Source organism: Brachycentrus maculatus, unplaced genomic scaffold (assembly GCF_059751285.1).
Source record: "Brachycentrus maculatus isolate JH-2025_06_01 unplaced genomic scaffold, ASM5975128v1 h1tg000480l, whole genome shotgun sequence".
NCBI lineage: Eukaryota > Metazoa > Arthropoda > Insecta > Trichoptera > Brachycentridae > Brachycentrus > Brachycentrus maculatus.
This window is the reverse complement of record NW_028281227.1, coordinates 105,595-122,410: the sequence shown is the minus strand read 5'-3', so window position 1 is coordinate 122,410 and position 16,816 is coordinate 105,595. Positions and strand designations below refer to the sequence as shown.

The 16,816-nt window shown below is 31.1% G+C and overlaps 1 protein-coding gene across 1 annotated transcript in view; it reads left to right on the top strand.

Moving 5' to 3' along the window:
- The window catches only part of LOC148302093 (uncharacterized), a 69,402-nt gene extending 68,810 nt beyond the window's left edge, over positions 1-592 (top strand). The window contains exon 3 of the mRNA XM_088272172.1: positions 494-592. Within this exon, the coding sequence (XP_088128298.1) occupies positions 494-592 (99 nt within the window). The remainder of the gene's footprint in view (positions 1-493) is intronic.
- Positions 593-16,816: the final 16,224 nt, after the last annotated feature.

The following is a 16,816-nucleotide window of genomic DNA, read 5'->3' as shown; positions in this document are numbered from 1 at the left end:
TTCAACACTTCCATTTTTGTAACGCAACTGTAGTGTAAGTCGTATCTTAGATGCATTAACCTAACAACGTTACCTCGTCATAAACATTTTTTTTTATTTTTTATTTCATTTTATTGGAAGGATACAATATATGATACAATATGTGATACATCAGAAAACAAAAAATAAAATCATGAGTACCAATTATACGAGTAGTTCTTCACAACTATGCATAAGAGAGGTCTATATTAAAGGAAGAGACATGGGTTACATTATTTAACTTGTTGGTATTTAAAATTTTACGCAAAATCGAATCAAACGACGAAACTACCAAACTAAATCTTTAAAGAATTTCATTTCACATTTGATTTACTAGATAAATTATAAAACATTATTTTTCATAACCAATTCTCAAGAGTTGTAATGAAGTTAACTATTTTAAGAATGTGCAAAAGAACTCATGTCATTAAAACGGGCGTAAAAATGAAGCCCGTTGAACCGGATGTTGAACCAGGGACCTTGGTTTGCCGCAAAAGCGGTTACCACATCGCAAAAAGAGGACACCGTCTTATCCAAGACAAACAGAATCTCAGATAATGATACGGGGGCCTGACGCATAACGATCAAGGTCCCCAAACCCCGGTAAAAATAAATTAACGATGTAATTTTATTTATCGATCATCGATGTTTTTAAATGGATGTAGAATATTTAGACGTAAGCAATAATGCTCAAAAATAATTAACAAACCATCATGCAGCTTCCTCGCTGGGGTAGGCAGAGAGAATAGAACGTCTTACCACCCGGTCTTTGTAAACATTTTTCGCCTCTTCCGCATTCATGCATCTCCTTATACATACCGCTGACTCCTGACCCAGCCACTTTCAAGTATTTGACAAACCTGATTGTGCTTTTTTTTTTTCGGTTTTCCTCGGTCTTCCTCTGCTTTTTTTCCAATTATATGTGCCTCATAAATTGACTTACTATTTGCTGGTGTTTAAGATGTAGTACTACAGACGCATGTTGAGGATTCATTGGTCGGAATATATGGGGAACAACAAGGCATTAAGCAGGGTTAGATGATTACTAAGTAAAGTAACACAAAAGCGAACCGATTGGATAGGCTATAATATATGTCACCCAGGCCTTCTTCTTGCGATTACGGAAGGCATCTAGGAAGGAACACACTATAGAGGACGACCCGCTCAACCTACATGGACCAAATTATCTCCTACACGCGTTGTAGCGGATACGCTGAGTTGAAGAGACGAGCGGAGGATAGAGGTGGGTGGCGACCAGGGCCATAACTTACCTGCGTGACATATAAAAACGCAACCAGTACTTACCCTACCTTTCTAAGAATTACCAGCTTACCTTACTACCTACCTCGACGGCCTACCCGAAAATTATTACCTAGGTTACCTTATTACCTACCTCTACTGCCTACCTTTATTAATTCTCTGACCATTTAAGAAGTAAAACAACCGCCATACAGATTTTAACCCATAAAGAAGAAGCTTGCTATTGTTCGAATTCATTTAAATCTACAAAACAAAAAATTTACTATTATAGTAAAAAAAATACTGAAATATCCCTACATAAATTTGGTATTACTTTCCTCATTAAAATATACAAAAATACGCATTATAAAAATATATTAAACTGGATTTTTTTTAAATCAGATGTTGTTTATTAATTGAAAGGTAACATATTTTAAAAAAATGGTTTCTAAAGTCTTTTCTATTTTTTATAATACATACAATAATGTACCCTTTATCTGTGCTCTCTTGCATCTCACGTTTGATGACGTTTTCCGTGCAGTGACCACTTGCGAGATATAAACTGGGCAATCAGCGTAATTAGGTACTAACATTTATATTATGAGGAATCTTAATGAGTGAACAATTTTTTGTTACATAAATCCGTCCAATAGTGCATAGAAGTCTCGATACTGCAATCTACTGCATCTCTCGCGCTCTACTATAAAACAGCGATGATAGAATAAAAAAAAAACGGTAAATTATCTTTAGTTACTTTACGATTACTGATGACCCTGGAGATAAAAATATATAGAGTTTTTTAGTTAGCAAAATGATGAAAGTCCCACTCCATAGTGTAGTGGTTAGAATACTTAAATACCATATTGGAGGTCTCGCGTTCAATTTCCAGGGGGGGTCAAAATTAAAATAAGTATTTTTTCACTCCAACCCTAGTCTGGTACCTGAAGCGTAAAACTGATCAACTTGCCTCCGTATATTTAACGATCAACTTGACTTTGCATCAATTTGATGCAGTGCAATATGCACTATTGGATGTGGATAAGGGTCGAAAGAAAGAGAAAAGAAAAAAAATGATGTAGACGTTCATTTTTCAATGTATTCCTGCACTCTTAATAACAAATCAACAATCTATCACCTCGTTTCTCCACAGAAAATAACGCCACACAACTCTGTCTTTGCAAACATTCTTCGCCTCTTCCACATTCATGCATCTCCTCAAACATATCCGCCGATTATTTCGACTCCTCGCCCGACCGCTTTCAAGTATTTGACATACCTGCTCGTGTCAAGTTTTTTTTCGGTCTTCCTCTGCTCTTTTTCCAACTTCTTCTTTACTCAATTGTTCCACATGCCCAAACCATCTCAGCACACCTTTCTTGATTTTATCTATAATGCTTATCTCAGCTTTGTATTATTTCCTTATTTAACTATCCGAACATATATCGTACATCGTTTCGCTGCACATCCATATTATGGTCACCCTAATAAATAAGTTAGGTATTAGTCCAGTCACCTAGCGCCTCAGTAGTTAAACGTAGTAACCATCCTACACTCAATAAGGGGTACGGAGTAACGAGGACCATTTCTGAGTGGTAAATTATTTTATTAATTCATACTCTGTGTTTCCGGCTTACACATTAGAAGTAATTTGACGCCGTGTGTATCTTCTCATCCAATTCACGGAATTATCTCATTTCATAATGATGAATTATGTACTGATTAAGATAATGAAACAATTTTTATATTTCAGAAATATCTCAAAATAATTGGAAAATTACGACGGGATACAATAATGAGTGAGGTATTTTATACGAAGTAGAGAATCTAATTGCAATTACTATTTATATTGGTACTTATCAGATGTAGTAACATCACTTTGTTGAAGTGCTTCCACGTTGAAGTGATCTTGTAATTTTATTTACAAGACCTCTCCGTTATGCGATACCAATTTGTATCGAAAAATATATATAAAGCAGTGGAAGACCGATGAAAACTAAGTATGATCAAGTCTTTCCAATATAATTACTTAAAAGCGGTCAAGTTAGTAGTCGGAATAATCGGCAATTTAGTGTTTACCTTATAATAAAGAAATCACTTTGGCGTCAGCTCAGGTGGAATCTTTCATAGTGATCGAAATGTCCAAACAACAATTTGTCAAAAAATTAAGAAAACGAGATGTTTTAAATGTAATATTTTGACTTCTCTTTGTAGTAAAATCTATATATTTTAATTTTAGTTTTACTTACCACAATTTATTAAAATCTGCTTTGACACTTGCTTCGATGCATACGGTGTTTGAAAATGATGCAGAATGCATCTAAAAATTTTCAGAAATCGTGGTTTTTAATTAGTAAAAATTCAATGAAAAAAATATTTAATGACCTTAAAGACTAGATAGTAGTTGGATGTTTGGTTTTTCACTAACAACGGCTGAAGCGAATGATATTTACCTTTTAGTATTAATCATAGCTTAAGTGCATAAGATGAGTTTTCTAGAATATAATCATATAAGCGTTGACACTAAATTATCCTAGCAATGAGGCGTAAACAATAGTTGCTCTTCTATGAAATTGTCAGTAGAGTCATAACGTACGAATTACGTAGGTGTTAATGTTTTATCTACATATCTTTGTCATTGTCTAATATATTTGTCATTGTCCAATTTGATTGCGTTTTTGAAATCAATAACAAATACTTGCTATTATTTAGGATAAACTTAATGCAAAAATAACTTCTAAAAAGATTTCTACCTAACCAATAGTGCATTTGATCAAAACCATTTGCGATAATTCTTTTCCAAAAAATACCACCATACTTTTCTCTGTTCCCACTAAACAAAGTCTCGCCTCTTAACCCTCCCCCTACAGTTATTACCCCACCCACCTCTACATATACCTGTTGATGAAAACACTGTAGTTTTCGAAACTAGTCGTGTGTTATGAAATAAAACTCATAAAGTGAGATAATAGAAGTGTTTCATTTTTAAAATAATCAACTTATCACTGCACAAAGTTAATACCAAATCAACAAATATCATCTTCTTCTTTTTTTCTATTTAGTGTAGGCTTGTGACCTGTTTTTAAGCGGAATTAGCCTCCTGCGATGTTGATATCCAGCTTTCAATCTATCTCTTTGGTGGTCTGCCTGGGACTCGTCTACATTGGGGTTGGCCGTGCAGTGCAATTTGGGGGAGTCTGGATGGTTCCTTCTCCTCATATATGCATACCATTGTCTTTTTCGTTGTCTTGCCCACCTAGCGACGTGTTGGATCTCGAATATTTCTCTTATCCTGGTGATTCCTTTTTTTCATTTTTTTGTTTTTAATTTTTCTAAGATTTCTATTTGGGTTAACAACAGTAACATATGTAAAAGAAAACATTAAAAGATAAACAGTAAACAAGCCAATTATAGCTAGCCACAGAAACATAAAGATTAGTACAAAATATTTAGTGTAGATCTAGCAAATAAACACGTATTTATGAGAGAAAATGTGTGTAAGATGGTGTGTGTGTGTCTGTGTGTGTCTGTGTGTGTGTGTGTCTCTGTGTGTGTGTGTCTCTGTGTGTGTGTGTGTGATGTGGATACCAGTAGGAATAGACATACAATGAAGCATAGTTTTTAAAGATCCTGAGAGGACAATATGCTCACCATTCGACTTTTAAACACAGATTTTCCGCAATTGAAAATGTCAACTTGGCTAAAACATGAGTTGTACTCACTAGCCATACGAAATATAGGTGAACTCCGTGCATAATTAATTCGAAGGACAGGTACTCTGAATTAAGATTGTGATGTGTGACGGGTACGGTAGCCAGGTACATTATACGTTATTTCGGAAGTCAAAACCGGATTATCGTTACGCCCACTTATTATATCCTGGAAGATGCCCATGTCCAATAACAAACGACGATCTTCAAGACTTCTTCTAATAAATAAAATATTGATTGTACCTATTCTCACACTATTCAAAACGAATCTAAGATTTGTAAAGAGTCTCATAAGGTTTGAATATGCTTTGTAGATACGAGTTTTGTTTGATTCTACGTAGTTTAAGGGTTAATTTGAATACAGGCATCGGGTAGGTAACTATTTTGTATTCGGGAGTCGAGGCGTAAAGCTCAATGAAGCACTCGTACGACGTCTCTCTACAACCGCCCCGTGATAGAGTCAATCAGTCGAACAATAAATCAATGTTCAATACACCGCTCGCCTTCCGGTATTAATGCAGAACGTAACGGCTATCGACCCGGGCCAACCATAAATCAAAATATTCATTAGAACACCGTTCAAGGGCCGACAGCGAAAACAATATTGAAGCTCTCGAGCGGGTAAATCATATATTACAATATAATAATTACCAAAAATAATTTAATCGCAAGTCAGTCATAAATCAAGACATAGAATAAACAAAATAGTACACATATAATTCAACCGACATGCATATGAAGGTGCTAATTATTAATTAATATAACCCTTTCAATTCCTGAAGGTACTAATTAATATGGCCGTACCCAGCAGGCCGTGATTTTTCAACGAAAATAAAACCTTAAAGTATTCTTTTTGTATACAGATATAAAGGATATTTTGAAAACTTACCGAATATATACACTGTGTGGCGTTTGAGCTACCGTTTACTCAGAAAAACACAAATTAAATATTCAGGGTTGTCACAACTTGATACAGAAAACACATTTACATATAAACACAGCGGAATATAACTGTGTTTATAAATAAGGTTAATTCATTTATTTATGTATGTAAACTTAGATTAGAAAAAGATTCAAAACAAATATTAATGTTGCACGAAAATATAGTCACTATAAAAAACTGTAGTCGGTAACCCTGTATCAATGAAAGCTTTTAGAAGGATGACTGTAACATTGATAATATCGGTAAATTAAAATATTTTAGTATTTCTTGGTCTTCCTAATAGATGCTTATATATATTCTAACTCCCGCCAAGTGCAAAATAAATTTAAGAAATATTTATTTTTAATTGATCTGCGTGTTTGTGATGTATTTTTCACTTTGCCTTCCCTATCCTTACTAACCTACCTCTAAAAGTAAAGGCTTTGCGGAGTATTCCGTCAAAAAAAACTTTTAAAATTGTTAATATATTTTTTTAAATCATTACTATGGAATGACTTAAAATTTTATTTTTGACATCTCAACAAAGATAAAGAAGAATATAGAGTCTGGGCATTTAAAGGGCTAACGACCGTCATAGTCTGGAAGTTAAATTTTTCACACATGTAACATTCACTAATTCTACCCATGATTCACAACCACACTACACAAATTCTTGAAACTTCTAGATATATTGTATACGTAAGCCCTGTAAATGCCCAGACCTCCATATTTTTCTTCATCTATGCTGAGATGTCAAAAATAATGTAAAAAATAACTCCTCGTTGGTGAAAATCCGGATTTGTGAAAAAGTATTTGGACACACTGAAAACGTTGTCAAATAAAAGGTTTTTAAAGAAGTAACGCTTTAAATGAAACGTATAGAAGCAGAAACAAATAACGAGCTCTACATACGTATTTTCGTATCTCTCCGTTTGTAAGGGCCATTTAACGCAAACGTAAGTATCTTAAGCAAATTGGTACTTCACGTAAACGCATGAACAAGTATTAAATTAAGTTTTTCTCAGAAGTTCTTGTGCCCCATATACGGAGCAAACAATTGGCTTCTCTCTCGTCTGAAATATCCTTCCAAAAGCATTTAAGAAGATTAACAACGAGCTAATATAAGCGAGCTAACATTTATAGTAAATAACACAAAAAATATGTAGATTCGGAAAGAGTTTATTTTATTTATTAAAGCCAATCTGCATAAAAGACATATAAAGTTCTTTTTTATTGTAATTCTGAAAAACAGATTTTCCCTTTAGTATTAAGGAAGTACGACTAATGTATTTATGCAGATTAATATGTAGTTCTGAATAATATTTGCAGATGTTTTATAAATTGTAATTGTTTCTGGTTGTTAATTGTTTAAAATACTAGAATTGCTTAAATTGTTCTCCTGTTTCCGTTCTATGAACAAATCGGTACTTAAGTGAAGATAACATATTACAATATTTTGAGCGTGCTCATATTTTTATTCGTGAATTTTGGGTATGTCTCCATTTAGGAGATATTTTTATCAAGATTTATTGAATGGATATATTTTTCTTCTTTAAAGGAATAAACAGCAAAGCCCATATTAAAGGCATCATAAATACCCAGACCAATTGAAAATAAATATATCTTGATTTTTTTTTGCACTTGGCGGCAAAAAAATTATCAAAATATATTTATAAAATATATTTTAAATCGAACCCGCAACGCCAGTTACGTAGTCGAGCCCAACACCCAACTACGCCACGATGTCTGTCACAATATAGATACGGGAGAAAATGAAAATCTGGAGATTTACAGGGCTAACAGTGTCATTACCGATACTAAAATTCAAAATTAAGATGTAAATTTAAATAAATAAAATAACTAGAGTAATAAGTTATATCGCTCACTCCATTCAACAACATATATCAAAAAATTAGATTTTTGAGATGATCGTTAAGAAAGTTTAAAAAAATAATAAAATGTTTTAAAAATAAATATCCAGCCACATATTGAACATTTTACTGTGCAACAGATCTTTTTAGGAAAAACATAAACGTTTTTCCTACATTTGAAAAATATTTATAATATTTAAAAAAATAATTAAACAATACATTTTCTTCAAAATGCAAAAACAACACTATTTGCCCTGTAGCGGGTAAATATTAAGTTTAAAATATGCCGCTTTTGCTGGGATATAGTACATTTTCTGAGCATTCCGAAAGCACGCAGAACTAAAAATTGTCGATTTTTGATATATGACGTTGTGTAAAGGAGTGAGTGATATGTTGTAATCTTAAATTAAAGCTCAATAAAAATGCAGATGATTATATCGAAGTCTGGGAATTTTCACAGATTGCGATCAGTCATAGGCTAGTTTAAGTGATCACTTTATAAACGTGTATCGTTCACAATTATTCCCATAACTGATAACCACACTACTCAACTTTCTGAAGTTATATTTTTGTTTTGTTACATTTGAAATACCTTGCACGTGCTACTTCTTCATGAAATGAATGTAATATTATTTTCTAAATTATTGAACATACTAGAAGATGACTGATGATATCATTTTAATTTTCTATATTTTTTTTGTTTTGACCAATTACTTATTGGAAATATTTTTACTGAGCAACGTAGTGAATATTTAATTCTTTATTTGTTAATTCGACTGAGTTTATTAATTTTTTAATGAAATAAAGAAGTATCGATACATTAGTTGTAAATTCTCCCGGAAAAATCTCATGAATGGAAAAGATCGATTTCTTGAATATTTTTTGCAGATACTTTGGCACATTCAATAATAAAAATAAAAACCCTTATCCGCACCCCAATGGTGCATAGAGCACTGCGTCATATAAACGCAGTGTTATCTTGATCGTTTACACATGAAGGAAAGGTGATCAGCCCTCCGCTTCAGGTACCAGTCCAGGGTAATATTGAATACATATGACAGTGAAAAAATCACTTGTATTTATTTTGCCCCCTTGGGAATCGAACCTGGGACCTCCAGAACGGTAGCCGAGCGTGCTGACCATTACACTACGGAGGCGGACAACATTTTATATTCACATTTTATAAACTTTATAAAATTAAACAACTTTGTTTTAACCACTTTTTATTATTAGTATACATTAACCAACTGGTTTCGACAAGAATTGTCATAATCAGGGTTATTTAGTTCTAATTCATTAAAAACATTAAAATACTCATAGTTAATTATATTCGCTTGCCAAACACTTCCACACACTCCGTACACCATATGAAAATATGATTTGAAAAATATGATTAAAAAATATGAAAAAGATCGAATTCCTTTTTTTCTTTATCTATCTATGAAAAAAAACATTAAAAAAAATTTGTTACGGAATTCACTTTGTGGTAAGACATGATAAAATTGAAAATAAATTTTAAATGAACTAGTGTCTTTATTTACTATTTAGTAATATAAATTATGAATTACAGCAAACCATTCGTGGAAATATATATGTAGACATCTTTTAATTATTGTATTAGAAGTTAAGCGATGTCATATATAAATATACGCTCAAGTAATAAAAACAAAATCCCTAAACGTATGTCAATTGTATTTAAATATAAATAGCCTTTTATTTAAATTCACGTATAATCGTAATAACGTTATTGTAGAATATTTAACGTCTGTTTGAACGGTGACTTCGCTAGTAGAAATAAAACTACGTTTGTTTCCAAATACAACAAAGCTCCCTTTGTGGTGCATACCGAAGCGAAAAATGAAGCCGCAATTTCATTTTCTGTGAAGCAATTATCATTTCATAGCACAAACCATATCTCATTCTGGAGAAGTCACACAATTAACGTGGATCAGAGATTCAAAAAATGAGAAGCAAAACTGTTCTCTCAGTTTACTCAATGTTAAATTCTCGCTATTTTGAGAAAATTAACTCTCAATCTCGTTTTTCAAAGTATTTTGGAAGATTGAATTTACTGTGGTAACTGTTTTTTTCATTCTTTTTAATTTATTGTACAATAGAACGCACTGCATTGGTTTGACTGTGAATTTATTAATACGTTGTTTCAAATAATCATTATTAAAATAAACGAAGTATTTATTTAATTTTTACTTCTAATGAACACAATAAAGCATGAAAAAATAAAAATAGAATTAAAAACTCAAACAAATTTTTTACATGAAGCAAAAAATCAAAGGAGATAATTTTCTCTGATTCAGTGAGTGGAATATTTTATTTGACTTAATTTTAAAAAAAATCTTAATTTAATTTTACCAATAAATCTGTATTGTATTTGAAAACAATATTTTATTACAAATCAAATCGATTTTTTTTTCATTCTCAATATTGATTTGTTATTAATGTCGTGGAATGGCTTGATTTTTTAAATATATAAATAAAGTTTCTTGAATGTTTTTTACAGATACTTGACACATTTTATACAAGTTTACAAAATACAGCTACAACTTTTTATTTTTGGTAGTTTTATCCAACTGGTTTAAACAAGATCCTTGTGATCTTCAGGGATACATATCTATCCTTGAAAATGACAAGGTTCTTACTGAAACTTATAATTGAAGTGATACAAACAAAGTTCTAGTTTTATTTTATAAAGTTTTATAAAAATAAAGCACTCGTAAAAACCACTTAAAAAAACTTTTTTCAATTGTTAATAAGAATAACCTTAGTTCTAGAAAAAAAGTCATGTTTATGATAATAAACTCAAAGTGGTTAAATACAAGTGTTTTATTTTAATATCTAAATTAATATTCTTACATGAGTAATTTTGGTATAATAATACTAAAATTACTGATTTACGAAATATTAATTTAAATAAAGAAATAAAACAGTTGTAAAGGAGCACTTTTGACTAATTTATTAATTAATTTTTACTTATTCGGAACCGTAATTGTATTTTTTTAACACCGCAATCAATAACAATCTATTTTTTATGACATTGGTAAATAAAAATAATATCCTGTTATATCAACATACTAGTTTAATGATTGCGTAAAAAATCGGTGAACATTATCTGACCCTCCCACGTACAAAATTTATCATTTTATTTTATCCTGACCTATTAGTTAGTATCAGATATATTATATAGCCCACGCTGTAATTCAATCAAATACATTTAATCATTATGATGAGGACTCTGTTTTTTTTTTAAATCTTATTTGTTGGTTTACCATTGAAAATATTACTAATTTAAATGTAAAATAAAAATAAAATAAAATAAATAATTTTAAAACTCGTCAGATTTTGTGGCTAAGTAAGTCCATGTCCCCAAAGACAAAATAAATAAAAAAACTTCACCTGTATTTCATCTAAATCAGAGGTTCCCAAACTCTTTTATCTCGTAGACCCCTTGCCTTACCTGATATTGATTTTTATCAAATTCATTAACTTCAAATGTATTTTTGACAGCCGGTATATGTAGTGTTACTCACTTTGAACCACACATGTTAGGTTTTATACATTTATATTTTAAATTCAAATTAAAACATAGACCCCTTGCAAGTTGTCATAGACCCCTGGGGGTCGATATAGACCACTTTGGGAATCACTGATCTAAATCATAGATTTTAAGTGTTTTTTTTTAAATATCATTTTATTTACAACATTTTGAGTGTGTCCAAATACTTGATTACAAACATACTTGGATTTTCTCCGCTTAGCAGTTATTTTTTTCAATTTTTGACATGTCAACATAGATGAAGAAAAATATGGAAGTTTTAAACAGGGCTTAACCAAACCTATGACGGTCGTAAGCCTTGTAAATACACAGACTTCCATATTAGTTTTTGTATATTAAAACTTTGTGGTATGGTAATAATATAACACTCTCCCAATAATTCATCGTTCATTTTGTGTAATACCACTTAAAAAAAAAACACACCTTCATGACTACCGGTTTCGGAATAATTTTTCCTACATAAGGATATCATTTAATAGTGTATATTTGACCTGATCATGGAATGATTATTCCGAATCTGAAAGTGATAAGGTAGTGTTTTTTTAAAGTCGTATTACACAAAGTGAACGATGAATGATAAGGAGTTTTCCATATTCTTCTTTATCTACATATATTGAAATTTCAAAAATGCAAATATCATTTTTCCTGAAAATTTGTAATACATGAAAAAAAAATTTCTTTCAGTTTTCAAAGCAGTGTATAATTTGCTGTACCGAGATTTGTTTCTATTTTCTATTCTTTGCGTTGGTCTTTCATCATTTCCCCTCCGCCACTCCGCCCCTCCCCTGTCCCCCGCCCCGCCCGCACTCCTTACCCCATATTCTTGATCTTCGATACGTGATGTATTTGTGTAGAAATGTATCATTGGACGTGACCAGACTTTGAAGACATTAACGTGACGTCATGCCAAATAAGACCATAACAACAGTATCAGCTTGGACAAATACTAGAACTTTCCCTTCCTTCGAATTGTATCATAGTGTTCCCGGGAACTGAATATCCAAAAAACAAGTATCTGATTTAAATATAATTCTAAAATATAATTAAAATAATTTCTTCTCCTTTATATAATATATTAGAATTAAAAACGTAATTAACAACATTTTGAGTGTGTCCGAATACTTGTTCACAAATCAAAGACAAAGTGGTTGTCCATATTGGGTAGAATTGGTGAATGTTACACTTATGTAGTGTTTGTCAATATTGGGTAGAATTGGTGAATGTTACACGCGTGTAAAGTGATCACTCAAACCAACCTATGACGGTCGTCAGCCCCGTAAATGCCCAGTCTTCCATATTTTTCTTCATCTTTGATGAGATGTCAAAAAATAATATTAAAAACGTCAACCTACACTTTTTTTAAAGGGGCTTTGATAATTGTTGTCTAAATACACCGTTTAAAAAAGGTTTTTTTTATGAAATTTTAAATATTAATAAAATACAAACTTTGTTTTTTACCACTTTTATTTGTAAAACTTTTATTCTATCGTTTTCAACAAATTTCTTGTCTTCTTCAGCGATATATACATACTTTCTTTAATTTAAGTTATATTTTAATTAAAAAAATAGATACATTTTACCACAAAGTGACTGCCGAATTAATTAAAGAAATGATAGTTTATTAAGTTATTTTTTTTATATACACATATTTTGTAATTTGAGGAGCAATTTTAGAGTAACATTGTTTTTTTTTTAAGAACCAAATTACTTGTATAATTTGTTTGTTTATTTGCATACCTTTTAAACATGATACGAATTCATATGTTTATTTTTTCCTTGAACACAGTTACAATGTATTTGTACAGTATTATAATGCCGGTTTACGAAGTATGCCTCTTTTATGTGAAGGGTTGATATGGGATTGGGGAAGGTTTTTGGACATTTGGAATTCAGATCGAGTCTGTGAATCTGGTCTGGAGTCAGAATGGTCATATTACACCACCAAGCTACGTGGATAAAGCGACCCCTCTTATCTTTTAAATTTAAAATCTTTAAAAAATCCTTAATCGCTCTGAGTGTAAAAAACATATACTTTATTAATTTTATAATAAAACCAAGTATTTCGCTCATTTTTAAATGAAATGAGAGTATAAAGAGACCGAAAAAAACACCAGGACTCAATTTTTTTATTATTTTATTTTAAACAAAGTTTTTTTTTTTAATTTTATACAAATAATCTCCTTAGATAGGAGAATTGAAACAAAGACGTCAGATTCAAATTTAAATCTGAAGTCTTTACCCCGAAATCCTACAAAATGTTTTATCGTTTTATATGTGTAGGAATAATTGAGATAATAATGATTATCATGTTTTTTTCTTAAAATTTTTTTTTTCAAAAATGTTAAAAATATTAGTAAATAACCACTCACCGAGATTTTTACGTCTACCGGTTTCGAGACGTACCCGTCTCTTCGTCAGGACAATCACTACAACAGCATGCAAATAATACCACCCTTCACCGCCATAGCACCATTTACACACTCTATTACTCAAATTTTGTTTTACCTTATTTTTAATATTTTTTCAACCGATTTTGACAGGCACATTGTCAAAACAAGATGCTTATCGAAATCAGTTGTATAAAAGTGTTAAAAATAAAAATGGTGTAAAACAAAATTTATATTTATTTTGCGAAATTTAATTTTAATCTTGTATTTTATTTTTATTTTTAAACGAATAAAAGCCTATTTTATGAATAAACAGAATACATCTACAATAAGAAGTAACGTTATACGGATATATCATAGCTAGGAGTCATTACATGGAAAAAGTACGAATGAGTACATAAATGAAAACAACATTTAGAAATTGATTAATATCCTGTTTTTACGATATTGGATCTACCTTCCAGGAATCAGATCAAAGGATAGTAAAAATACTACCAGGGCATAAAACTCTGAGATGTTTTATTGAAAGATAAAAAGAAAAATATGTACATTAATAACATTACATTCATTTTGTGCTTACAGAAACCTTTTTTAAATTTTATTTTAAAAGTAGTAATGAAAAAAATAATCTGATAAGTACCATAATTTTTTAAGAAAGTAAATATAGAAAAAGATGATTTTTTTTACTTCTAAAAGAAATACTTTTCATACTTTCTTTATTATGAAAGAAAGTATTAATACTCTTTATAATAATAATTCCGTGAATTCGTAAAGAGTCTACTTAGGAAATTTCTTGAAAATGGCACACTAAATTTCTTGATTTTAAACCATTTTTACTAGAAAACCAGGGTTACATAAAAACACAGATTTAACTTTAAATATTTGGTGGTAAATATAAATATGTAATAAATTATCATAACTCAACCACTAATCCATATACGTTTATTGAAAAGTGGTTTACTTGTGTGAATATATAGAAATAGCTTAATAATCATATTCATAAAATATAACACGTGATTTATTATCTTCGTATTCATTTAAAAAATATATATGTTTAAAATATCTTTGTTTTAAATTGCCTAGCACCTATGATGTGATATTATTATGCAATCATGGTCCATCTTAGGCTTAAACTTTATTAGTTTTATAGTATGTGTCTACTGTAGATTTACTGTAAGGGTAACTATAATTTCATGTCAGCATGAGTGGTGTAATGGTTAGCGTCCTTAGCTACCCTACTGGATATGACGGGTTCGATTCCCAGGGGGGAGGGTAAAAATAAATATTTTTACACACTTGAATATTTATTCAATATTACTCTAAACTAGTACCTAAAGTGGAAGGCTGATAAACATTCCATCTGGTCTTAAAGATCAAGATAACACTGCATTTATATGTTGCAGTGCCCTATGCACCATTTGGTGCGGATAAGGGTGAGATGAATTATTCATAAGTGAAAACTTTAGGCCAAAAACACTCTACTTACCACCTACTTTACTTTACTTTACCACCCATTTACATAAATAGTATGTTTTTGTAAAACTTTTTTTCAACCTTTCAGTTGTACGAAGATTCTGTATTTGATTATATTTTGTAAAACACGATTGACAAAATAATGTCAAAAGGAAAAAAATAAACAAAAGATTTGTCGAACACCAATTTGTCTGTCTACTATTATAGCAGACGCTCAAAATTCTTTGCGATTTTTCTCGGGACAAACACGATTTGAAAAACGAGTACGGGAACTGAATGATTTCCTCACAAAGAATGCTGCACTGTTAAATGCATCGCTGGAATATTTTGTATCAGAATTGTTTGAGTTGCTAGTTTTGAAAATTTCCTATTCTAGTTGTATCGCATCGGTGGAAATGAGAAATGCATCGATTGGCTCCATTTCTTTCATGGCTGCAAGCGATACTACTGATGGAATCGCGTTTGCATATGGTAAAATGTAACAAAGAAAATAGTCAACATCTGCGCGACCCTTCCTTGTATGCGGTGGAACAAAATATTATGCCAAAAATTATTTAAAAAAAAACTTTTTCCAAGTTTTTTATACAAGTGCGTGAACACCCTCATCAAAATATATGTCAATAATTTATTATAAACATTTAGCATAGGTGAAGAAGAAAACTTGAATCAGATTTGTATCATGGACCAATTAAAATGATTACAACAATATTTGTGGAGGTCCTTACAAAAAAAAACTTACATTTCCAATATTACACGAAAAATTATTTGTTTTGTTTACTGTATTCTGTCGAAATCTTAATTAAAGTTGCGACAAAACGTAACCTATCCTGTATTAATAATAATAATAAAACCCTTATCCGCACCCCAATGGTGCATAGGGCACTGCGTCATATAAACGCAGTGTTATCTTGATCGTTTACACATGAAGGAAAGGTGATCAGCCCTCCGCTTCAGATACCAATCCTGGGTAGTATTGAATAAATATTACAGTAAAAAAATCACTCATATTTATTTTTACCCCCCCTGGGAATCGAACCCGGGTCCTCCAGAACGGTAGCCGAGCGTACTGACCATTACACTACAGAGGCGGACATCCTGTATTAAACCAATATGAAATCATTAAATCGCACCAAAACATAAAAATTTTACAAGCTAGAATTCCTAATTTGTATCCTAAATGAAACGTTTTGGTGAGGACCTCCACATTTGTTCTCGTAAAAAAGAGGATTTTATTATATCGCTCAGTCCTTTCAACAACGTCATATATCAAAAATGGTCAAATTTCAGTTGTGCATGTTTTCGGAATGCCCAGAAAATGTACTATATCCCAGCAAAAGCGGCATATTTTTAACTTTATATTTACCCGCTACAGGGCAGAAAGTGTTGTTTTTGAATTTTGAAGAAAAGGTTTCGTTTAATTATTTTTTTATAAATTAAATATTTTTCAAATGGAGTAAAACATTCAGGTTTTACCTAAAATGATCTGTTGCACAGTAAAAAGTTCGATAAGTGGCTTGATATTGCTTTTAAATACATTTTATTATATTTTGAAACTTTAAAAACGATCACCTGAAAAATCTTTTTTTTTATGTATGACGTTGTTGAAAGGAGTGAGCGATATTTGAGGT